This window comes from Balaenoptera physalus (genome assembly GCF_965194825.1).
Source record: "Balaenoptera physalus genome assembly, chromosome: 2".
Lineage (NCBI taxonomy): Eukaryota > Metazoa > Chordata > Mammalia > Artiodactyla > Balaenopteridae > Balaenoptera > Balaenoptera physalus.
The window spans coordinates 63077635-63104690 of record NC_138883.1 but is presented as its reverse complement, the minus strand read 5'-3'; the positions used below and the strand labels follow the sequence as shown (position 1 = coordinate 63104690).

At 36.1% G+C, this 27056-nt stretch overlaps 1 protein-coding gene and 1 pseudogene across 11 annotated transcripts in view; one reads left to right on the top strand and one right to left on the bottom strand.

Moving 5' to 3' along the window:
* RALGAPA1 (Ral GTPase activating protein catalytic subunit alpha 1) overlaps nucleotides 1-27056 on the bottom strand; it is a 218988-nt gene that overhangs the window by 171274 nt on the left and 20658 nt on the right. For all 10 annotated transcript variants that reach the window (XR_014261120.1, XM_082451982.1, XM_082451981.1 and 7 more), the window contains exons 2-3: nucleotides 2539-2649; nucleotides 1934-1983 (exon numbers count right to left, since the gene is read on the bottom strand). Coding sequence is in view for 9 of the 10 variants with exons in the window: in XM_082451982.1 (XP_082308108.1) it covers nucleotides 1934-1983; nucleotides 2539-2649 (161 nt within the window). In the remaining variant the exon portion in view is untranslated. The remainder of the gene's footprint in view (nucleotides 1-1933; nucleotides 1984-2538; nucleotides 2650-27056) is intronic.
* LOC309656070 (lysine-rich nucleolar protein 1 pseudogene) lies at nucleotides 16456-24806 on the top strand (annotated as a pseudogene). Its single transcript has one exon. The product of its transcript is annotated as a lysine-rich nucleolar protein 1 pseudogene (transcript).

Genomic DNA, 27056 nt, shown 5'->3' with positions numbered 1-27056 from the left:
CTATTTCCAAAACTTGTGCTTTTATACTATTCTGTTCAAAGAACAGTATGCATGTTTTTATACTTCTCTATCTTCCTTTTGATGTAATCTTCTTTAGTCCCTCTCATATAAGAGGATGATGAAGAAATTATAAAGTTCTTCACAGATAGATGCTATTCCCACATGAGACACATAAACTTCTTCACCTCTGCCCTCCTATTTCTCTCATACTTAGCCAACAACTGTATAATTATATTTATGGTGGTGTGGAAAGAGATAAAATTATAGAAAATTAAAAAGACAAGTTTGTGAACTACTCGAAAGTATTCCTAAATTATCACTATTAAATTATAGTTTAGATTTAATCCCATATAAAATGTAAATTTAAATATATTCATCTTTTTTATTCAGTCATATAAAGATGAAAGAAATCATGTATACTCTTAACTACACAGAAGAAAGCAGAATATAAATCCTATGTCATACTGACCTTACGTAATGATGCTTTTTATTCCAGAAAAAGGAAATCATTTTATTTATAATTTTTTTTTTAAATCATCATTAGTCTCTAAAGGTGGAGGTCAGATATTATTGTCCCCATTATAAGTAGAAAAACATCAGCACACAGGTTAAATATTTTTTCCAAAAGATGAAAACCCTATATCTAACATCTCTTTTCCTAATAAAATTCAGTGACTGATTACAAACATTTCTGTTCAAAGAGTAACAAATGACCAGTATATATTACATACAGGAAAATAAGTATTATTTTTTAACAGAAGGAATATTCTGAAAGAGCTTCTATTAACTAGTCAATCATCTCAGTTTCCTGAATATAGGGCAAGCATGAATGTCCGAAGGAACACTTTCCAGGAATTATCATCTTGCTTTCTCTGTACATACTTTTACTCTTCCTCAAAATATTCATGTTTTAATATTTCCCTTGTAAACAGTTCATGCAAACACTTGGGGAGGTAAATATAAGCAAATTCCTCAGGGTTAATGACTAATGAAAATTAACTGCAGAACAGGTACCAACACCGGTTACTTCTGTCTGGAACTCTTAAAAAAAAAAAAAAACTTTCTTTTTTTCAGCTGTGACTAACTCAGCAACTAAGAGAGGGATCAAATTCTTCAATTCTTCTAAACCATACTAAAATAGTCAACATACAAAATAGTGAATTATCTTTAATTAGCAGTAGATAGAATAGTTCAATCTTTAGAAACTGATTTCTAAATTCTTTACTATGCTTTTCAAGATACAAGGTCTAATCCTGACTTTCTCCAGTTCTCTAAAATTCTCAATAAAGATCAGAATACTCCTATCACTATTTGATTTGAAAGACAGAATGAAGAGCATGGGGTTATTTGAAAAGCATGTGTGTCCCTCATTTTTATCATTGTGCCAAAAATGAAACAAATTTTAGCAGAGTATCAAATGTTGTTGTTTCCTTCTGTTTATTTAGCAATAAAAATTTGTCCCACCCCAATCCAAAGTAAATGTAGTAGAACAACAATTTATAAAATATTTAAAACTATTTTATACAAGTTTTCAACGAAAAGCAGTTAAAGCAGAAACTATAAACTCCTTAGGTATGTAACAGTTCCATGAATTTACCCTCTCAAGTAAGAATGTTTTGGTTTTTTTGTTTTTTTAAAATTCTCCATTTGTGTAAATCTCCCACAAATTAAAATTTTCTTGTTTGCAGACACAGTGAATATTGTACCAACTGTGGTATCAAATGCATAAAAACATAATTTTATCTGTACCTAAAAATAATATGTGTACCTCAGAAAATAATTAAGAATTAAGTCAGGTATATTTTTAGGTTAAAAAGTACAACTCAGTTTTTGAAAAGCATGGTAGATTCACAGTGTTTTTTAATATTCAATATATTCCTTGTACGTTCCAAAAATTAATTTTGGAAAAAAAGTTACATTGGCAGGTACTTACCTCAAAAATAAAAAGTATAGCATCCAATTCCTCCCTTTGAGACTTGTGACCTAAAACATTTTTATAAAAAAATATTTTAAACATTATCATTTTGTCCTCAATGTCAACAACCACTTAAAAAGCTTAAAATATTTCAAGCACTGAAGTTTTTTTTCTCAGTGATTCTTTAATAAAATGTTTAAAGTATATTATGTTCAATGTATAGACAATATCATAGCATCTCTCTCTACTCTTTTTAGACTGTTAAATTCAGATTCTACATATTTATGTCTAAAAACAAATCATAATATATAGTGGAGAACTCTAAATGAACTCTAAAAATGAATTTATGAAAATGACTGCTCAAACCTGACATATGCCCCTAGGGCAGAGCAAAGGTGAGAAAACAAGTAAACCTGACCAGAGAAAAAGGAAATCTAAGCCTTTTCAAAATAATAAGGATATTACTACTAACCCATAGTGTGAGAGGGGTGTCTACAAGCTGTCTAACAAAAAGAAGTGAAATAATACTAAAATTCCAATGTCCAAGAGTATATTTTTAAGTGAATGTTTATGACAATTATTTGAAACATCAACATAAGCCAAGACTGATTTTAACATCTTACCTTTCTGTTTAAGACTAGCTTCAATAGTAACAAAATTCTCAAAAAACACATAATATATATGTGAAAAATGTTGGTCAAAAAACTGTTTTAGATCGATGGACTCTGCATTCTCTGAAAAATAAATGAAAACAGTTTTTAGTGATTACTATTTATATCACGTTCAGCAAATATTTATTGTGGCATGTTTCCTTCAACGATGTCAAAGAACTGCTCTTAAAATTCTATTAAAATATTTAAGAGATGTGTTTATACATTTATATCCTTGTTCTCACAACTTTAGCTTTTAAAGATTTTAGTTTTAATTTTAAAAACTGGTCAAATCAGGTTATCATAATCTTTGTTTACTAAAAGAAAACAATGCCTCAGAAAGTTTTATCCAAAATCATTAAAAAAGTTCTATTTTCAATTCACAGCTATGCTCTCCTAACTTTTCCCCGCAACAGTTAAAAATCAGTATTTCTAAGAGTAATAATACATGTCTAAAATACATTTACTTTAAATATCTAACAATAGGCTTTGCAAATAGGCACTTAAGTATTACAAAACTCAGGTAATACTCTTCTATAAGAACTGTCAGTATAGTCCAAGGCAGAGAAACTGAACATTTAACTGTATGCAGAGCAGAAAGTGTTGGGTACTAACACAAAATTACTTTCAAAACTCAATGAGGGGTGAAGGTGGGGGAAGAAGAAACGCCTGACAGAGAATGTATTATCTGAAAAGACCTCTAAGAACAGGAAGGACTTTGGACATAAAGTGGTGGGTTTGAATGAGAAAGACATTCTCGGCATAAACAAAGACATGAAGTGAGGAAAGCAGGATAGGATGCAGAAAAATAATTCATTTTGGCTAGCTTTGAGCATTTTGATAAAAATAAAATAGAAAAAGTATCCTTGATATGTCAAAAAATATCATAAGTGCAAACTAAGGAAATGGGATTTATTATTTAAAGCAAGATATCTACATCGTAGGTGTATATGTACTTAAGCATTTTATTGTTTGGTTTATTTTCGGGGGGTGAGAAAGTTGGGGAAAAGGGGAGGAATTAAGAACTTTTACTTTATATACTTCCTACTATTCAAATTCCTTTACAAAAAGCACATGTCTCTTTTATAATAAACAAATTTGAAAAAGGCAACTGGAAAAACAAAGATTTTTTTGAACCTGGGAGTAAAATGAAGAATAAACTACTAACTGCTGATAAACTCAAGTTAAAGGTAAACATCAATTAATTTCTTGGAATGCTCTAAGGCTGAATGGAAGATTTCAGAATAAAGTTAACTAGTAACAACACACAGACAGCACTTTAAACTCTGGTGTATTATCTTACCCTATGAATATTCATAAATCTTTAATGACATCTCATCTACGGAATTTTCCAAGACCGTTTCCCTTTTGTTTTGCCCTCCCCAAGGAAGGAATGGATGCCCTCTCCTCTCTATTCCCTTGTGTTCTCTACATTTCTCTCTCATGGAAATAATTATGTCTCAAGTGTTTCCTTGTCTTTCTTCCAGGACTAGTCTATAGTTTCTTTAGGATAGAAAGTGTGTCTACCTTAGTATTTCCAAAACCTAAGCACAGGGCTGAGCACATATGTACTCAAATGTGTTTTATTATTAATCAAATAAATTATTTTAATGTTACTGTATTCATTTTGTAGCTTGGAAATTTTTTATCTTAATTTTATTTTTATTTAGACTGCATAACCTACTGACAGGCAAACTAGCACTGCTTCATCTTGACTGGAATTAGAACACCCAGATTCCATTCCTACCTGTAACGCTATCTGTGTACATTTTCACAGAACTAGGGAAAAAAATAATAGTAATGGCTAACACAAACAATGTTTTCTATATGCCAGACACTCTTCTAAGTCCTTTATAGAAATTAATTCCTAAAGTCGTCAGAACAACACTATGAAATAAGTACTACTATTATCCCTAACTCTAAAGATGGGAAAGCAAGTATAGAGAGTTTAAGTAATTCAGTTAGTAAGAAACAGAGTCATGGATTTAAACTCCACACAGCCTGGATTTAGTGCCCATGCTCTTAACCTCTATGTTATTCAGTTTCCAGTGTAATATTGATACATCTATAAGAAAAATAAGAAAAGAACACTAGTAGTTTATGTTATCTGCCTATAAGAAGATAAGAATAATTGTCACTGAATACTAGTTAAACATATTTTAGAGACTACCAAAATAAAACACATACACTGAGATAAACAGGAAAAGTATTCTGTTTTCCCCACTGAGTAGTTTGAAGTAACAAAGAACTATGAAATGAGAATGAAATAGACTGCTATAATTACCACTAAATTTCCTGAAATTAATGTTTCAAACAAAACTAATGTCCCAGGGGAAAGAAGAAAATGAGAACAATAACAAAACAAAACAAAAAAATCAAAACAAAACAAAAGCAAACATGAATCAACTCAAGATTTTGCAACATAAATTTAGGAGCCAAGATAGTCTCTCTCAATTTCCTTCCCATACAGCATGTTACACAAAGCCTGGAAACTACATACTTGCTAATAAAAAATACTGCATCAAAATTAGGTCAATTTGTTTTTTACTCTGTATCTATTTGTAATGAACTAGTTAGCAAATAAAAACTCTTATAAAATATTTTTGTTCACCAATTCACAAAATTTACATAGTGGGGGGAAATGGGAAGAAACACAAAAAAGGTGGATATAAGAGAATAAGAAGGTTTCACTTATTTAAACAAAAGTCTCTCTAAAAAACAGTAACACAGAAGAAAGGAAAATATAAAAGGAAGGAAATCCACAAAGAAAGAGATTATGGAAAAACTTCTACCCAATACCTTTCCCCAAAAAATGCCCCATAACCCATTATGTTTTCTCTTTTTGTGAATGCCTCCATTACTTTTAGTCAGCATGGCTCCTAATTATGTCACATTAGTTAGTACAATTGTCCGTCGATATCAGCAGGTGATGGTTCCAGGAACCCATCAGATGCCAAAATCCGAGGATGCTCAAGTCCCTTATATACAATGACATAGTATTTGTATATAACCTATGCACATCCTCCCACACACTCTAGATTACTTATAATACCGGACACAATGTAAATGCTATGTAAATAGTTGCCTGGGTGCAGCAAATTCAAGTTTTGCTTTCTGGAATTCTCCAGAATTTTTTTTCCTGAATATTTTTGATCCAAAGTAGGTTGAATCTGAGGATGTGGACCCACCCTTCCAAAATGGAGTGCCAACTGTATCATTCTCTTACAGATACTGGATGCTCTTTGGGAGCAGAAAGCATGCCTTAGCTTCTTTTATCTTTCAAATTTTTTCAAAATTTTAATCTGAGGAAGTGCTTTGCATAGTGCTAAACTGATGGTTGGCACTTAAAAAAAGTTTAAGCATTCAAAAACTTCCATTTTTAGAAATACTTCTGTTTGATTTGCAATGTTTGTGAATTAGTATTTCCTTAAAGAAATCAAATAAACATTTCAACCACAAATTAAGATTGAAGTTTCTGAGATTTTAAAAAAACTGATTCAGGCTTAGGAATGCTTTGAAGACCTTTGGGAATACTAACTTTAAGTAGCAAAATAGTTCTAGACTTCATTTAGTTTTCACAAATAAAATTTCAGTTGTCTCTAGGATCTTTTTATGAATAAGCTTCAAGAACCTAATTAATATATTTACTTCTTACTACATCTTTTGAAGACATCTAAGCTCTATAACAAATCTATAATTAAAAATTACAAAATTCAGAAGGCCAGTTTACCTGACCTTAAATTTCAGATACCTGTACTAAATACTTCCCTAGAAAAGTTATCACATAACCCACGCTAGAAGACCAAAAATTCAACAAATTTTGTAATACCATCATTCTTCTTCCTCATCTATTAAAAAAAAAAAAGCCACCATTTAGAACTTTTCCTCAAATGATGGCATTATAATACACTAATCTGTGAAGTGTATCACAAGTAATCTGCTCCTAATAATAAAGTACTGAACAATGCAAATTATTGCCTTAAAATAATCAATAATAATGAGGACTGATCCAACAATACAGTGAGTAACACAAAAACCCCTCTAATTGCAGAGACACAGAAATGCTGGATAAAAATAAATAATACAAGCTCAAAAAAAATAAAAAGTAAGAGGAGAAGGAGTAGAAGTGAAGAAAAGAGAGTAAGTAGGAAAGGAGGAAGTGGGATGGAGGAAGAGGTGCCATGAGGGAGAGGAGGATGGTGAGAATGTGGAATAGAGAAAGGCAGGGAGGGGTTGAAGGGGAAATATGGAGGAAAGGAGATGGGAAGGAAGTAAGGATGAGGAGAAGGGAGAATGTGTAAGGGAAAAGAAACACAGAAATGTAGTATTAAAATATAAGCAATATGGAGTCAAGCACAAATAAGGGGGGAAGCAGAAAAGTAGGAGGAAAACAGAAAGAAGGTGCAAGAGAGAAGAAGGGGGGGTAAAACCACACAAATAGGCTGGAAAATTATAAACAATACATTATCAAGTTCTAAGAAAAGAGGAGCGTATATGAGAAGGGAGAAGAAATTGAGAAAAGGGAGGAAGAGAAGGGAGGACAAAAGGAGGAAACAGAGAAATAGTAAGTTGGAAGACAGACTGATGCTATTACTCAGAATGTAGCACAGAAAAACAATAAGATGGAAACAGACTGCCTGAGAAGTTCCAAGAACAAAGATAAAATGTAAGCAATATTCAAAGAAATAAGGTCTGAGTACTATCTAAAATTGGTGAAATATGTAAATAAATCTTCAGACTGAAAAAGCATAGTGATTCCCAAGCAGGATGAACACAAATCCACACACAGTCACATCCTAACTCCACAAACAAAATGGAAATATTAAAACCAAGAAAAGTTACCTACACAGAAATATCAAAACTAACAACAGACTTCTCATCAGCCCAATAGAGGCAAGAAGACAATGCAATTTTATATTGAAAGAACTAAGGGAAAATAATAATCATCCTAAAATTCTAATTCAGCTAAACTACTGTTCAATAAGATGAAAATGAAAATAAAGAAAAGGCATTTTCTAACATACTTAGAGTTTAACACTTAAAAACCCTCACTCAAAGAATTACAAAAGATAGATTTCTGAATGCATAGAAATAAAGTCACATGGGAGAGTGAGAAGCAAGAAGCAAAGATGAGCTAAGAAACTGGAAAATGTGTGGGTAAATCTCAATGAGCACTGACTGTTAACAAAAGTACTAATGCAAAAGGTTACTAACAAGGAGGAAGTAAAATAATGGGCAATAATGTGAAAGATGAAACAAATGCTGGAGAATTTTAAGATCTTATTTTATTTAAGAGGACAGTAGAAACAGTGATGAACTCTAGACTTCAATATTAGTATGCTACTGAAGTTTTTGAGTTACCAATAAGAGAATAACAACAATGCATAACTTCTAATCATTAGAAAGGAAAAAGAATATAGAAAAGCTTATCAATCTAACAGACATGAGTAAAGAAAAGCACCCCAAAAAAGTGAATGAGGTGACAGAAATAAATATAAATATACAAGTAATTACAAAAAAGTTAATGGATTAAATACCACAGTTAAGAGAGAGCTGTAATCATACTGGATTTAAAAACACACACAAAGTCAAGCTACAAAGTATTTACTAAGAAAAGTATTTTTAACCCAAATACTAACCAAAAATACCAACAGTAATCACGCAAGAGACAAACAGTAAACGTTAAGGCAAGAATTACTACAATTAAAGAGGTCAATGTATATTGACAAAAGGCTCTATTTACCAGGAAGCTTTAATTTCAATTTTGCATGAAGAGTTACAAAAAGCAAAAGCTGACAGATTTCTAAGGAAAAGCAAACCCGTTTATAGTGTGGTAGCTTTTAACACATCTGTCTCATATTTAACAGAAGTAAGTAGTTAAGTATACACAAGATTTGAACAACAAAAGGAACACTTTACCTGTAACACTCAAAATTCAAGAGAGTATAAATCTTCTTCTCACGTAAAAGTAAGGTATTTATAAAAACTGAATTACTGGGGACGTCCCTGGTGGTCCAGTGGGTTAAGACTCTGTACTCCCAAAGCAGGGAGCCCGGGTTCAATCCCTGGTCAGGGAACTAGATCCTGCACGCCGCAACTAATACCCTACGTGGCGCAACTAAAAAAGCCCGCATGCCACAACTAAAAAGAGCCCACATGCAGCAAGGAAGATCCCACACGCGGAAACAAAGATCCTTAATGCTGCAACACAGACCCGGCACAGCCAAATAAAAAAGTAAAACAATAAATACATAAATATTAAAAACAAAAAAAGTTTAAAAACTGAACTATTAAGGACACAAACTAAATAGAAAAAGAACCAAGAATAACTTAGCACATACCATGCTCTCTGACCAAAATGAACTAAAATGAAGAATTAATAGGGGCTTCCCTGGTGGCGCAGTGGTTGAGAATCTGCCTGCCAATTCAGGGGACATGGCTTCGAGCCCTGGTCTGGGAAGATCCCACATGCTGCGGAGCAACTGGGCCCGTGAGCCACAACTACTGAGCCTGCGCGTCTGGAGCCTGTGCTCCGCAACAAGAGAGACCGCGATAGTGAGAGGCCCGCACACTGCGATGAAGAGTGGCCCACACTTGCCACAACTAGAGAAAGCCCTCGCACAGAAACGAAGATCCAACACAGCCAAAATAAATTAATTAATTAATTTAAAAAAAAAAGAATTAATAACTACGGACTTCCCTGGTGGCACAGTGGTTAAGAATCCGCCTGCCAGAGGAGGAGCTTCAAGATGGCGGAAGAGTAAAACGCGGAGATCACCTTCCTCCCCACAAATACATCAGAAATACATCTAAATGTGGAACAGCTCCTACAGAACACCTACTGAACACTCGCAGAAGACCTCAGACTTCCCAAAAGGCAAGAAACTCCCCAACTACCTGGGTAGGGCAAAAGAAAAAGAAAAAAACAGAGACAAAAGAATAGGGACGGGACCTGCACCAGTGGGAGGGAGCTGTGAAGGAGGAAAGGTTTCCACACACTAGGAAGCCCCTTCGCGGGCAGAGACTGCGGGTGGCGGAGGGGGAAAGCTTCGGAGCCACGGAGGAGAGCGCAGCTACAGGGGTTCAGAGGGCAAAGCGGAGAGATTCCCGCACAGAGGATCCGGCCGACCAGCACTCAGCAGCCGGAGAGGCTTGTCTGCTCACCCGCCGGGGCGGGCGGGGGCTGGGAGCTGAGGCTCGGGCTTCGGTTGTATACCAGGGAGAGGACTGGGGCTGGCTGCGTAAACACAGCCTGAAGGGGGCTAGTGCGCCACAGCTAGCCGGGAGGGAGTCCGGGAAAAAGTCTGGAGCTGCCGAAGAGGCAAGACACTTTTTCTTGCCCCTTTGTTTCCTGGTGCGTGAGGAGGGGATTAAGAGCACAGCTTAAAGGAGCTCCAGGGACAGGCGCGAGCTGCGGCTATCAGCGCGGACCCCAGAGACAGGTATGAGACGCTAAGGTTGCTGCTGCAGCCACCAAGAAGACTGTGTGCCAGCACAGGTCACTATCGACACCTCCCCTGCAGGGAGCCTGTGCAGCCCACCACTGCCAGGGTCCTGTGATCCAGAGACAACTTCCCCAGGAGAATGCACGGCACGCCTCACACTGGTGCAACGTCATGCTGGCCTCTGCCACCGCAGGCTCGCCCCGCATTCCATACCCCTCCCTCCCCCTGGCCTGAGTGAGCCAAAGCCCCCGAATCAGCTGCTCCTTTAACTCCGTTCTGTCTGAGTGAAGAACAAACGCCCTCAGGCGACCTACGTGCACAGGCGGGGCCAACTCCAAAGCTGAACCCCAGGAGCTGTGCGAACAAAGAAGACAAAGGGAAATCTCTCCCAGCAGCCTCAGGAGCAGCGGATCAAATCTCCACAATCAACTTGATGTACCCTGCATCTGTGGAATACCTGAATAGACAACGAATCATCCCAAATTGAGGAGGTAGACTTTGGGAGCAACGATATATATATTTTTTTCCCTTTTTCTCCTTTTGTGACTGTGTGTGTGTATCCTTCTGTGTGTGATTTTGTCTGTATAGTGTTGCTTTTACCATTTGTCCTAGGGTTCAGTCTGTCCGTTGTTGGTTTTTTGTTTTTTTTTTTAAGTATACTTTCTAGTGCTTGTTATCATTGGTGGATTTGTTTTTTGGTTTGGTCACTCTCTTCTTTCTTTCCTTTTTTTTTAAATTTTTATTACTTAAAAACAATTTTTTACATAATTATTTCTAATTTTTTACTTTAATAATTTTTATTTTATTTTCTTCTTTCTTTCTTTCTTTCTTTTCTCCCTTTTATTCTAAGCCATGTGGATGAAAGGCTCTTGGTGCTCCAGCCAGGCGTCAGGGCTGTGCCTCTGAGGTGGGAGAGCCAACTTCAGGACATTGGTCCACAAGAGACCTCCCAGCTCCAAGTAATATCAAACGGCGAAAATCTCCCAGAGATCTCCATCTCAACGCCAAGACACAGCTCCATTCAATGACTACCAAGGTACAGTGCTGGACACCCTATGCCAACAAACTAGCAAGACAGGAACACAACCCTACCCATTAGCAGAGAGGCTGCCTAAAATCATAATAAGGTCACAGACACTCCAAAACACACCACCAGAGGTGGACATGCCCACCAGAAAGAAAAGATCCAGCCTCATCCACCAGAACACAGGCACTAGTCCCCTCCACCAGGAAGCCTACAAAACTCACTGAACCAACCTTAGCCACTGGGGACAGACACCAAAAACAACAGGAACTACGAACCTGCAGCCTGTGAAAAGGAGACGCCAAACACAGTAAGTTAAGCAAAATGAGAAAACAGAGAAACACACAGCAGATGAAGGAGCAAGGTAAAAACCCACCAGACCTAACAGATGAAGAGGAAATAGGCAGTCTACCTGAAGAAGAATTCAGACTAATGATAGTCAACATGATCCAAAATCTTGGAAATAGAATGGAGAAAATACAAGAAACGTTTAACAGGGAACTAGAAGAACTAAAGAGCAAACAAACAATGGTGAACAACACAATAAATGAAAATAAAGATTCTCTAGAGGGAATCAATAGCAGAAAAACTGAGGCAGAAGAATTGGTAAGTGACCTGGAAGATAAAATAGTCGAAATAACTACTACAGAGCAGAATAAAGAAAAAAGAATGAAAAGAATTGATAACAGTCTCAGAGACCTCTGGGACAACATTAAACGCACCAACATTCGAATTATAGGGGTCCCAGAAGAAGAAGAGAAAAAGAAAGGGACTGAGAAAATATTTGAAGAGATTATAGTTGAAAACTTCCCTAATATGGGAAAGGAAATAGTTAATCAAGTCCAGGCAGCACAGAGTCCCACACAGGATAAATCCAAGGAGAAACACGCCAAGACACATATTAATCAAACTATCAAAAATTAAATACAAAGAAAAAATATTAAAAGAAGCAAGAGAAAAACAGCAAATAACATACAAGGGAATCCCCATAAGGTTAACAGCTGATCTTTCAGCAGAAACTCTGCAAGCCAGAAGGGAGTGGCAGGACATATTTAAACTGATGAAGGGGAAAAACCTACAACCAAGATTACTCTACCCAGCAAGGATCTCATGCAGATTTGATGGAGAAATTAAAACCTTTACAGACGAACAAAAGCTAAGGGAATTCAGCACCACAAAACCACCTTTACAACAAATGCTAAAGGAACTTCTCTAGGCAGGAAACACGAGAGAAGGAAAAGACCTACAATAAAAAACCCAAAACAATTAAGAAAATGGTAATAGGAACATATATATCAATAATTACCTTAAATGTAAATGGATTAAATGCTCCAACCAAAAGACATAGACTGGCTGAATGGATATAAAAACAAGACCTGTATATATGCTGTCTACAAGAGACCCACTTCAGACCTAGGGACACATACAGACTGAAAGTGAGGGGATGGAAAAAAGATACTCCATGAAAATGGAAATCAAAAGAAAGGTGGAGTAGCAATTCTCGTATCAGACAAAATAGACCTTAAAACAAAGACTATTACAAGAGACAAAGAAGGACACGACATAATGATCAAGGGATCAATCCAAGAAGATAAAACAATTGTAAATATTTATGAACCCAACAAAGGAGCACCTCAATACATAAGGCAAATACTAACAGCCATAAAAGGGGAAATCGACAGTAACACAATCATAGTAGGGGACTTTAACACCCCACTTTCACCAATGCACAGATCATCCAAAATGAAAATAAATAAGGAAACACAAGCTTTAAATGATACATTAAACAAGATGGACTTAATGACTTAATTGATATTTATAGGACATTCCATCCAAAAACAACAGAAAACACTTTCCTCTCAAGTGCTCATGGAACATTCTCCAGGATAGATCATATCTTGGGTCACAAATCAAGCCTTGGTAAATTTAAGAAAATTGAAATCGTATCAAGTATTTTTTCCGACCACAACGCTATGAGACTAGGTATCAATTACAGGAAAAAATCTGTAAAAAATACAAACACATGGAGACTAAACAATACACTACTTAATAACCAAGAGATCACTGAAGAAATCAAAGAGGAAATCAAAAAATACCTAGACAAATGACAATGAAAACATGACGACCCAAAACCTATGGGATGCAGCAAGAGCAGTTCTAAGAGGGAAGTTTATAGCAGTACAATCCTACCTCAAGAAACAAGAAACATCTCAAATAAACAACCTAACATTACACCTAAAGCAATTAGAGAAAGAAGACCAAAAAAACCCCAAAGTTAGCAGAATGAAAGAAATCATAAAGATCAGATCAGAAATAAATGAAAAAGAAATGAAGGAAACAATAACAAAGATCAATAACACTAAAAGCTGGTTCTTTGAGAAGATAAACAAAATTGATAAACCATTAGCTATACTCATCAAGAAATAAAGGGAGAAGACTCAAATCAATAGGATTAGAAATGAAAAAGGAGAACTAACAACTGACACTGCAGAAATACAAAGGATAATAAGAGATTACTACAAGCAACTATATGCCAATAAAATGGACAACCTGGAAGAAAGCAAACTCTTACAAATGCACAACCTTCCGAGACTGAACCAGGAAGAAACAGAAAATATGAACAGACCAATCACAAGCACTGAAATTGAAACTGTGATTTAAAATCATCCAACAAACAAAAGCCCAGGACCAGATGGCTTCACAAGAGAATTCCATCAAACATTTAGAGAAGAGCTAACACCTATCCTTCTCAAACTCTTCCAAAATATAGTAGACGGAGGAAATCTCCCAAACTCATTCTACGACACCACTATCACCCTGATACCAAAACCAGACAAAGATGTCACAAAAAAAGAAAACTACTGACCAGTATCACTGATGAACATAGATGCAAAAATCCTCAACAAAATACTAGCAAACAGAATGCAACAGCACATTAAAAGGATCATACACCATGATCAAGTGGGGTTTATCCCAGGAATGCAAGGATTCTTCAATATACGCAAATCAATCAATGTGATACACCATATTAACAAATTGAAGGAGAAAAACCATATGATCATCTCAATAGATGCAGAAAAAGCTTTTGACAAAATTTACCACCCATTTATGATAAAAATCCTCCAGAAAGTAAGCATAGAGGAAAGTTACCTCAACATATAAAGGCCATATATAACAAACCCACAGCCAACATTGTTCTCAATGGTGAAAAGCCGAAACCATTTCCACTAAGATCAGGAACAAGACAAGGTCGCCCACTCTCACCACTGTCATTCAACACAGTTTTGGAAGTTTTAGCCACAGCAATCAGAGAAGAAAAAGAAATAAAAGGAATCCAAATCGGAAAAGAAGAAGTAAAGCTGTCACTGCTTGCAGATGACACGATACTATACATAGAGAATCCAAAAGATGTTACCAGAAAACTACTAGAGCTAATCAATGAATTTGGTAAAGTAACAGGATACAAAATTAATGCACAGAAATCTCTTGCATTCCTATACACTAATGATCAAAAATCTGAAAGAGAAATTAAGGAAACACTCCCATTTACCACTGCAACAGAAAGAATAAAATACCTAGGAATAAACCTAGCTAAGAAGACAAAAGACCTGTATGCAGAAAACTGTAAGACATTGATGAAAAAAATTAAAGATGGAGAGATATACTGTGTTCTTGGATTGGAGGAATCAACATTTTGAAAATGACTATACTACCCAAAGCAGTCTACAGATTCAATGCAATCCCTATCAAACTACCAATGGCATTTTTCAAGAACTAGAACAAAAAACTTCACAATTTGCATGGAAACACAGAACACCCCGAATAGCCAAAGCAATCTTGAGAAAGAAAAATGGAGCTGGAGGAATCAGGCTCCCAGACTTCAGACTATACTACAAAGCTACAGTAAGCCAGACAGTATGGTATTGCCACAAAAACAGAAATATAGATCAATGGAACAGGATAGAAAGTCCAGAGATAAACCCATGCACATATGGTCACCTTATCTTTGATAAAGCAGGTGAGAATATACAGTGGAGAAAAGACAGCCTCTTCAATTAAGTGGTGCTGGGAAAACTGGACAGCTACATGTAAAAGAATGAAATTAGAACACTCCCTAACACCATACACAAAAATAAACTCAAAATTAATTAAAGACCTAAATGTAAGGCCAGACACTATCAAAGTCTTAGAGGAAAACATAGGAAGAACACTCTTTGACATAAATCACAGCAAGATCCTTTTTGACCCACTCCTAGAGAAATGGAAATGAAAAGAAAAATAAACAAATGGGACCTAATGAAACTTCAAAGCTTTTGCACAGCAAAGGAAAACATAAACAAGACGAAGAAACAACCCTCAGAATGGGAGAAAATATTTGCAAATGAAGCAAGTGACAAAGGATTAATCTCTAAAATATACAAGCAGCTCATGCAGCTCAATATCAAAAAAACAAATGACCCACTCCAAAAATGGGCAGAAGACCTAAACAGACATTTCTCCAAAGAAGATATACAGATTGCCAACAAACACATAAAAGGATGCTCAACATCACTGATCAGTAGAGAAATGCAAATCAAAACTACAATGAGGTGTCACCTCACACCACTCAGAATGGCCATCGTCCAAAAGTCTACAAACAATAAATTCTGGAAAAGGGGTGGAGAAAAGGGAACCCTCCTGCACTGTTGGTGGGAATGTAAATTGATACAACCGCTATGGAGAATAGTATGGAGGTTCCTTAAGAAACTAAAAATAGAACTACCATACAACCCAGCAATCCCACTAGTGGGCATATACCTTCAGAAAACCATAATTCAAAAAGACTCATGTACCACAATATTCACTGCAGCACTATTTACAATAGTCAGAACATGGAAGCAACCTAAGTGTCCATGACAGATGAATGGATAAAGATGTGGCACATGTATACAATGGAATATTAGCCATAAAAATAAACGAAATTGAGTTATTTGTAGTGAGGTGGATGGACCTAGAGTCTGTCATACAGAGTGGAGTAAGTCAGAAAGAGAAAAATAAATACCGTATGCTAACACATATATATGGAATCTAACAAAGAAAAAAAAATGGTTCTAAGAACTTCGGGGCAGGACAAGAATAAAGACACAGACATAGAGAATGGACTTGAGGACACGGGGAGGGGGAAGGGTAAGCTGTGAGGAAGTGAGAGGTTGGCATGGACATATATACACTAACAAATGTAAAACAGATAGCTACTGGGAAGCATCCACATAGTACACGGAGATCAGCTCGGTGCTTTGTGACCACCTAAAGGGGTGGGATAGCGACGGTGGGAGGGAGATGCAAGAGGCAGGGGATACAGGGATATATGTATACGTACAGCTGATTCCCTTTGTTATACAGCAGAAACTAACACACCATTGTAAAGCAATTATACTCCAATAAAGATGTTAAAAAAAAAAAAGAAAAAGGTAGAGGAAACAGATGAAATTAATTTGAATGTATTATATTTAATCAATATATCAAAAATATTATTTCAATATATAATAAAAATAAAAATTATTAGTGACATAAAAAACCTATAAACATAAAGTAAAATAAAAATTATTCTCTTGCCTTCAAAGATTCAACATAGGCACGGAGGAAATGAGATACAGTGAAAAAGGGAATCTATAAAGATACAATGTTTGATTTAAGAGCAACGTCAATTCTGTTTTATCAAACATACTGTAAGCATAGAGACATAAAGATAAGGCAAAGGCAAACAGTTATAATCACTTATGTTTAATAGTTTACATTTGCATAGATAGCACTTTTACAGTTACACAAACATGATCTGACTCATTCTCCACGAATATATTTTTGAAATAGGTTTATTATCTCCACCTTCTGAGGAAATTAAGCCTGAGAGAAGTTAGGTAACAAGTCCAGGTCACACAAAGCTATTAAACAGTTCCAAATCAGCTTTTCTGAGCCCTCAATCAACACCACCATATTAGCTACACTTCAGGTGGTACGCCAAAGCATAATATAACCTTGTGACCAATTTTAATCAAATTCATTCTGAAAGAACAGTATTTTTAAAGAATTATTTGAAAGCTACACAGTCCTGTAGAGGCTGAGATAGATATTCTGAAGTTTCAGGACAGATAGTGAAAATTTTTAGTTTGATACTTCATAACCTCTTACCTGAATTTTATTAGTAGCCTCCTACCTAATCTCACACCATTTGAAGCCCACTTTTTAGCCATCCTCCACATACTGCTACCAGAATAATTTACCAAACCTGAGTCCAACTACCGGTATCACTCATCAGCTTAAAATACTTAAGGGGTTTCCCACTGTAAACAGGATAAGCCTGGGTTCCTTCATATGATATACAAGTCCTATTTTTCTTCCCTAACGTCCTAATATCTTGTCCACTACCCACTACACAGTAAGGAACTAAATAAATTATGATACATCCATACAAATGAATAGGCAGCCACTAAAAATATTCATAAAAGAACATTTTAATAAAACTGAAAAACATTAAGTATTTATAGTTTAAAAAGCAAGTTATAAGTAGGTAATATCAGTGAGTTAGTGGAATAAGGAACTCTGAAAATCTCTTCCTCCATTAAAAACAACTAAACAAAAGCAAAAACAGTAAAAATCAACCTTTTCGGAGACCTGGAAATTAATCAAAGGCTTGCAACAATCAAGCACATTTTTTCAAGAAAAATAGATGAATCTCAGTAAGAACAGTTAGCTCTGTGGCATTTCAAACTTACTGTGTTCCCATTCCCCATCCTCATCTCCATAGCAGCATTAAAAACCAACAGCCCAGGATCACAGTGAGAAACAGCAGCCTATGGGTCACTGGAGGAGTCAGAACAGAACTGGAGTTCTTTCAAAGCTTCACTCTAAGAGAAATGTCAATATTTGACTTATCTAGCTGCTCCTTCGAAAATCCAGCTTGCAAAGCTTGTCATTATTTGAGGTAACTCAGAACTCACACACTGCAACAGCTTTTCCCCTGGAGACATTTGTGGAAAACAATCAGTGGCAATTACTTAACACCACAGCTGCCTGAGGCAGCAACCACTGATGAGGCAAACAACTAACCAAAAAAAAACTTAAAAGGAAAAATATAGGGAATGTGCTATCCACAGGGAACTTTAAAGAGCTATGACATATTAAGGGGATTATAGAAAGCCATGTGCTGAGCTGCAAGCATACTAAGGAAAGTCTGGAAAAAGATTTAAACTTTCACCTCTGTCTGATCTTCAGGTTACACAAGAAAGATGTGAAGGCTAAAAAAGTACTGTAAACTGTTTCTTAAATACTGACAGTATGTCCCAATACACACAGAGAGCCCCTTGGCAAAGACTAGGAAACTTACTCACTCCAGGCTTGTAAGGAAGTATCCGTGGATTCATTAGCTGACCACTAAGTTGAACGAGTAAAGAATGCAGTGGTCACATAGGAGAAAGAAAATACACTGCACAGAGTTAGTTCAGGAAAGTCATTAAAGAATCACACAGCAACAATAACAACAGAAACAACAACAAACCCTAGGGGAGAGGGAGAAAGTGGTTTCCAGAGTTGCTGTATTATTTAAAATGTTAGTTTATCAACAAAATTACAAGACACACAAAGAAACAAGAAAGTATGCCCCTGCTGTGGAGCAACTAAGCCCGTGCACCACAACTGCTGAGCCTGAGCTCTACAGCCTGTGAGCCACAACTACTGAGCCCACGTGCCACAACTACTGAAGCCACATACCTAGAGCCTGGGCTCCACAACAAAGAGAAGCCACTGCAACAAGAAGCCCATGCACCGCAACGAAGAGGAGCCCCCACTCATCGCAACTAGAGAAAGCCCGCGTGCAGCAATGAAGACCCAACGCAGCCAAAAATAAATAAGTAAATATAAATAATTTTTTTTTAAAAAAAGGAAAGTATGCCCCAGCTCTCATGTGGAGGCAGGGAAGTTTGGCCTTTGGGAATGATCACTAAGACTCACAAAGGAGACCTGGGCCTTGGGCTCCCAGAGAAAAAGAAGAAGAAAAAGAAAGTAGTCAAAGAACCAGAGACTCAATACTAGGTTTTAAATAGTGACAATTATTTCACAGAGGTTTGTCCCACAAGAGCCACACCACCCTCGAAGAATGTGGTCCAAGAGCAGGCACCCAAAATGCCTCTAGTGAAGAAAAAGAACGGTCATAGCCCTGTCTGTGAGGAGCCCCTAGAACCTGAGGCCACGTTACATGCTGGACGGACTGAGCCGTCACCCAGCCCCAGGAAGCAGGCACTTGGTCCATGCAAGTCACTCAATGGGGAGAAGAGGAAGTCCATGTCCCCTGGCTTGAGGGTGAAGACCTCCCCAAACCCCAAACAGGTCGAGGAGGTATCAGAGTTGGCAAGAAGCTCAAAAAACACAAGAAGGAGAAAAAGGCCCAGGAAACTACAGCCTTCTCAGCCAGGGACCCTTGGTTCTGAGAGGCCAGGGATGCTTTGTACACTTGCTCAGTTGGGAAAGATGGCATCTGGGAGCAGGCAGCCTTGGGACAGAAACAGAAGTAGGGGAGCCCCAGGGAACACAACGCAAAGATGAAGCAACGTGAAGATGAAGGAGAAAAAGAAAATCCACCAGGAGGGACATACCCCTCCTGGGGCACCCTGAGCTCTCCAGGTCCGGGGTGAGCAGCCCTAGGAAAGAAAGTAAAAAGAAGCCAGTCAAAGTTGAAGCTCCAGAATACATCCCAATAGGAGATGGCCCCAAGGCTCCTGTGAAGAAGAAAATGAAGTCCAAGAAAAAGGCAGAGCAGGCAGACACTGAGCAGCCAGCTCTAAAGAGGAAGAAGAGGCAGGAGAGCAGAGGAGGAGGAGAACCTTGGGACGAGGAGCCCAACACGGACTTGGAGGTGGTGTTGGAAAAGAAAGGCAACATGGACAAGGCACACATAGGCCAGGTGCGGCCTGGTCCTCATCCCTCCCGTGCATCTTCCCTCCCCTAGATGCACACTCGCCTCCTGCCAAGCCACAAGATCCTGGTCCCAGAGGCATTAGGGACTCCAAAGGCCACCAGGCCAGCCTCTGCCACACCTCCAGCGGCAGGGAGCCCATGGTCTCCAACACTTCATGCCATGACTTTGGCTGAGGGGCTTTCTGGTCCTTCAGAATCCCAGGCTGAGGCTGTCCTCCTAGTAACTGCTGCAGGGGGAGAAGAGGACACGTGCTCTGCCCGGCCCCCGCGTGGCCACCTCCTCGCCTTCATTCAGGAGCATTTTTTTTTGCCTTTCACAGCTTTATTTAAATATAATTGACATACAATAATCTGCACATATTTAAGGTGAACAATTTGATGAGTTTTGACATATGTATGCATCCAGGAAACCAGATAAACAATTAAGGTAATGAACATAGCCATGATTTGTAAAGTTACCTTGTGCCCCTTTGTAATCCATCCCTTCCTTCCCCATCCCCAGATAACCACTACTACTCTGTCACTATGAATTAGCTTGCATTTTCTAGAATTTGTATATAATTGGGACTATAGAGTATTTACTCTTTTTTAAACTGGCTTTTCACTTAGCATAATCATTTTGAGATTTATCTATATTGTTGGATGTATCAATAATTTGTTCCTTGTTATCAGCTGTCCAATATTTCTAGCATTGTTTTGATGTTAAAATCATTTTCATTTCTCAATTGAATTGCCTAGGCACCTTTGTAAAAAATCAACTGACTGTGACCAAAACCAAACAAAAGTATGCCTGATGTACAGGAGAAAGATCAGTCAATAGAAACTGTCCCTGAGGAAGAACAAACATTAGATCTAATAGGCAAACACTATCATCTGTTTTAAATATGTTCCACAAAATAAAGGAAACCATGTCTAAAGAACTAAAGGAAAATGTGAGAATGGCATCTCACCAAGGAGAGGATATCAATAATGAGGCAGAAATTATGTTTTAAATAAAAGAGTTTAAAAGTACAATACAAAATAACAAGTTCACTAAAAGCTCAAGAGCACATCTGAACTGGCAAAATAAAAAATTAGCAAACTCAAAAGATATTAGGTTAGTTGAGATTATCCAATCTCATGAACAGAATTTAAAAATAATGAAGAAAAATGAACAGAGCCTCAGAGACTTCTAAGTCACCATCAAATGCAGCAATACACATATAACAGGCGACCCAGGAGAGAAAAGAGAGAAAGTGACAGAAAAATTTCAAGAAATAATGGCTGAAAAATTTCCAAATTTCATGAAAAATATTTATGTGGACATTTAAGAAACTCAGTAAGTTAGAAGTAGAATAAACTCAGAGACCCGTATCTAAGCACATCGTAACAAAACTGTCAAAAGATAACAACAAAGAGAATCTTGAGAGCACCAAGAGACAAGCAACACATCAGTTAACAAGAAAGCCTCAATAAGAAAAATATCTGATTTGTCATCAGAAAACAGGAAGGCCAGAAATCACTGAGATGACATAGTCAAAGAGCTTAAAGAAAACACCTGGCAACCAGGAATTCTATACCCAGCAAAACTGTCCTCAAAAATTAAGGCAAAATTAAGGCATCCCCAGGTACATCAAAACTGAGAGAATTTTTTGCTAGCAGGTCTGTCCTATAAAAATTACTAAAGTGAGTCCATCAAGATGAAATGAAAGGATTCTAGATAGTAACTCAAATCCACTGTAAAAAATACTTTGACCTGTAAATGAAAAAACAACATACCAAATATATGGCATCCCACTAAAACAGTGCTTAGAGGTAAATTTATAGCTTTAATAAACACCTCGATGCAGATCTCAAAATCAATAACCTAATGTTCCACTTTAAAAAACTAGAAAACAAAAAGGAAAAGCATATGGAAGAAAGGAAATAATAAAGATTAGAATGGAGATAAGTAAAATAGAGAAAAAAAACAATACCAAGAAATCAATGAAAGCAAAATTAGTTCTTTGAAAAGATAACAACATTGACAAATCTTTGGCTAGACTATCCAATATAAAGAGAGATATGATTCAAATTACTAATCTGGAAAAGAGAACATTACTACCAATCTTACAGTAACAGAAAATATCTTAAGGGAATACTATGAGCATTTGTTGTTAGCAAGTTAGGTAACCTACATGGAATGGACAAATTCAAAGAAAAGACATAAAATGTACTACCAAAACTGACTCAAGAAGAAATAGAAAATCTGAATAGATCTATAAAAAGTAAAAAGACGGACCGAGTAATAAAGAAAACTGACCTCAAAGAAAAGTCCAGGCCCAAATGGCTTCATAGGTGAATTCTATCAACTCTTCCAAAGAATAGAGAAGAGAACACTTTCAAACTGTATCAATGAGGCCAGTATTACCCTCATTCCAAAATCAGACAAAAACATTACAAGAAAAGAAAACTACAGACCCATATTCCCTATGAATAAAGACACAAAAATCCTCAACAGAATACTAGAAAACTGAATATGGCAATATATTAAAAGAGTTATACATCATGACCAAGTGGGATTTATGCCAGAATGCAAGCTCAGTTCAACATACAGAAATCAATCAATGCAATACACCATATTAATAAAAAGATCAAAACCTATGTGATAGTCTCAACAGACACAGAAAAAGTACTTGACAATAGCCAACATCCCTTAATGATAAAGAAACTCAAAAAGTTAGGAATAAAAAGTAATGTCCTCAATCTGATAAAGGGCATCTATGAAAAACCCACACCTAACTTCATACCGACTGGTAAAAGACCAAAAGTTCTACCCTTAAAAACATGAACAAGACAACGATGTCTGCTTTTGCTACTTTTATTCAACACTGTACAGGAAGTTCTAGCCAAAGAAATTAGACATGAAAATAAATAAAAATCATATACACTATAAAGTGAGAAGCATTACATCTCTATTCACAAATGGCGTGATTTTGTATATAAAAAATTCTAAGGAATACACACACACACAAATCTATAAAAGCTAATAAACAAGTTCAGCTAGGTTGAAGAATACAAGATGAATATACAAAATCAATTGCATTTTTACCCACCACCAATGAATAATTCAAAAGTGAAATTAAGGAAACAACTTCATTTACAAAGCACGAAAAGAATAAAATACTTGGGAATAAATCTAACAAAAGAAATGTAAGATTTGTACACTGAAAACTATAAAACATCAGTGAAAGAGATTAAAGAAGATCTAAACTAACTGAAAGACATTCTATGTTCATGGATAGGAAGACACAATATTGTTAAGATAGCAATATTCTCCCAAATATATCTAAAGATTAAATGCAACCTCTATCAAAATCCCAAGTGGCTCTTTTGCAGAAATTGAAAAGCTGATCCTAAAATTCATAGGAAAACACAGGGGACCCAGAATAATCAAAACAATCTTGAAAAAGAAGAACATCAAAAGGTACCAGCTTCCAGTTATAAAATAAATAAGTCATGGGGAATGTACAGCATGTGTGACTACAGTTAATACTGTATTGCATATCTGAGAAGTGCTAAGAATAGATCTTAAAAGTTGTCACCACAAGAAAAGAAAAATGTTGTAATTATGTATCTGGTGACAAACATCAACTATACAAATATCAAATCATGTTGTACACCTGAAACTAACATAATGTTATGTACCAATAATACCATAATATTTCAACTGAAAAAAAGAGAAGAAAAAGAAGAACAAAGCTGGAGAATTGACACTTTCCAGTTTCTAAGCTTACTACAAATTACAGTGATCAAGATAGGGTGGTGCTGCTATAAGGATAAACATACAGATGAGTGGAATAAAGTTGAAAGTCCAGAAATAAACTCTTACACTGATGGTCAAATGATTTTAAACAAGGGTATTAAGACAACTCAACAGGGGAAAAACAGTTTTTTCAACAAATGGTGCTGTGACGACTGAATATCCATATGCAAAAGAATGAAGCAGGATTACTACCTCATACCATATACAAAAATTAACTCAAAAGGGACCAAAGCCCTAAATTTAAAAGCTAAAACTATAAAACTCTTAGAAGAAAACATGATCTTGGACTAGTCAACTGTTTCTTAGATATGACACCAAATTCACAAGAAACAATAAAAAATAAACTGGACTTCATCAAAACTCAAAATTGTTTTACCTCAAAGGGCACTGTAAAAAAAATGAAAAGACAACCTACAGAATAAGAGAAAATATTTGCAAATTGCATATCTGACAAAAGAAACAATAACCCAATTAAAAATAGGCAAAGGATTTGAACAGACATTTCTCCAAAGGAGGTATACAAATGGTTAATAAGCACACGAAAAGATACTCAACCTCATTAGCCATCAGGGAAATGCAAATCAAAATCAAAATGTGATACCACTACCCATCCACTATGATACCAGATACTATACCCAGAAAGACAGATAGTAACAAGTGTTGGGAAATTACAATACCTTCATACATTGCTGGTGGAATGTAAATTATGCAGCTACTTTGGAAATGGTTTGGCAATTCCTCAAAAAGGTAAATATGGAATTAACATATTACCCAGCAATTCAACTCCTAGAACAGTATATACCCAAGAATTGAAAACATATGACCACACAAATGTTCATATCATTATTCATAACAGTAAAAAAGTGGAAACAACCCAAATGGCCATCAACTGATGAAGAGATAAATAAAATATGGTATATCTATAGTTATTATTCAGCCATAAAAAGGAATGAAATACTGTTACATGCTAAAACATGGATGAACCTTGAAAACATTGTTAAGTGAAAGAAGCCAGACACAAAAACCACATATTTTGTGATTCCATTTATACATATTTTGTGATTCCATTTATATGAAACATCTAGAGTGGTCAAATACATAGAGATAGAAGTAAATTAATGGTTGCCAGGGTTAGAGAGTAAGGGGAAATGGGGAGTGACTACTAATGGGTGTAGGTTTCTGTTTTACTGATCTATCTCTTTTAGCTAGCCTAATATTCAACTCCTTGACATCCCAATTTGTGAGATCTGCCAGACCCTATCTGACTAACTAAATCTGAAAGCTAGAACTTCTTGGCTAGTCTGAAAAGAATTAATCTGAAAAGAAATAGAATTAATGGAAATCAGACTGAAAAAATATTTTTTTCCTAAATCTAGAAATTGCCAACTGTTATATCACCAATTACAGATGTTTACTTCAAGCAAATGTATTACCTTCACTTTTACAGGGCCAAAGATTAGCCAGTTCCTAGTATACAACTATTATATAAAATACTGTCTTCTTTGTTTGTTTTTTTAATTGAGTAGTCAGACAATAGGAGAGCAATCAAAATACAGTACTACTAATGTTCTGGATTCAGTTCTATACCTCCAAAATAGAAAATAGTTTCTCAATTCATATCCCTAAACTCAAAGGCATCCTTCTGAATACTGAAAATAGTTAAACATATGCATATTTTAAAATGAGTAAGGGGAAGTAAATACTATTACACTAGGAAAAGAAAATATACTTTAAAACAACAGAGATTAAAAGCAGAATGAGTTAGAATGGGAAAAGTTAATTTTAAACACTGTATAGACCATGCTTCTCAAATTATCTATAAAGGGACAGTTTTTTTTAATTTTTTTAATTCCAATTCAACATAAACCAAAGCTTTACAATAAATTACTAGAAAATAGTGAAAAGCACCTAGAATGGTCTATACTCTATTCAATGAGACAAGTCCCTAATCACACTATTGGATGTCACAGCATTATCAAATTGAGATGAACTTCTCAACACCTCAATTTCTGCACCTAACATGTTACAGACCTGTAATAAACAGCCGGTAAACTAGCACCAGTCTGCAGGCTACATTTTGAGTAACAGTAGTACTGACTGGGAAGGAATGATGCAGAAGTTTTGATGTATAGGCTGAGTAGCCTTGACACTGGTACGGGAGGTGAGAAATCTGTTCCTGCAATGAATTCACCAATAAAACATGATTTCAAAAAGTAGAATGATATAGTCAGAGAAGTGGCATAATCTCTACTTCCTAAATTCTCGTTAAAACCTGGTTACCAAATCTCATAAGTCATCTCCCCATATTATCTCCCACATACTCAATCCTTTCTATTCACCTTGCCATTAAATCATAATTTCTAGGGTGAGGCCTGATATCTTTAGTTTTTAAAAGCTTGGATGCCCACTGCCTTCAACATTCTTGCACTCATAGCTGTGCTCTTATCATTACCTTCCCCCAAACTGCTCTTCTTTTACTTCTATCTACTGAAATTCTAATCATCTTTCAAGGTACACCTCAAACGACCCAGCTTCATGAAGCTTTCTCCAAGGCCTCTCATTTATATATGATCCTCTGTCTTTAATACTCATAACATGTTTCATATTTGACATGATTCTCTTACTATACCATCAACTCCTTTATTCCTTTGCAGTTGCCCAAAACCTAGCAAAGCACTATATATAGTTAGTTATTCAAATGGTTGCTCAGATCTATTATTTTCAGATTTTTAAAGAAATAAATGGAAGCAAAGATGAATAATCATTTTTCTTAAAGACAATTTACAAGAAATGGCATGATTACAAGAAGCAGCTTACAGTAACAACCAACTTGCCTCTAGAAGACCCTAAGGACAACTGATGGGAAAAAAAAAAAAAAAAGACTGGGAACCTTGAAGCTACCGATTTGAAAAAATTCAGACAATGACAACAAATTTTCGGTAACACAAATACACCTTTTACTAGCTAGGCTACTTTAGTCTGGGGTGGTGAAGCAAAGAATAATTTTGCTAAGTGATGTAATTTAAAGATTTCTTTATGTTTATGCAAAATAAAATACCAACAACGAATTTCATTTCCTTTCATTCGTTCAATTCTTTGCTTTCCCAAAATATAACTTTTAAATAAGTCACTCTCTAATTTACCCATTTTTAATAGGTTAAAGACTGAAAATAAAGTACAGAATCTAGACCATCATCAAGTTATTCAGAGGTTTGTACTCTATTTTTTAAAAACAAACTTTGCTTGACTTTGAATAGGTCATAATATCTGATTCAATTTTATCACCTTT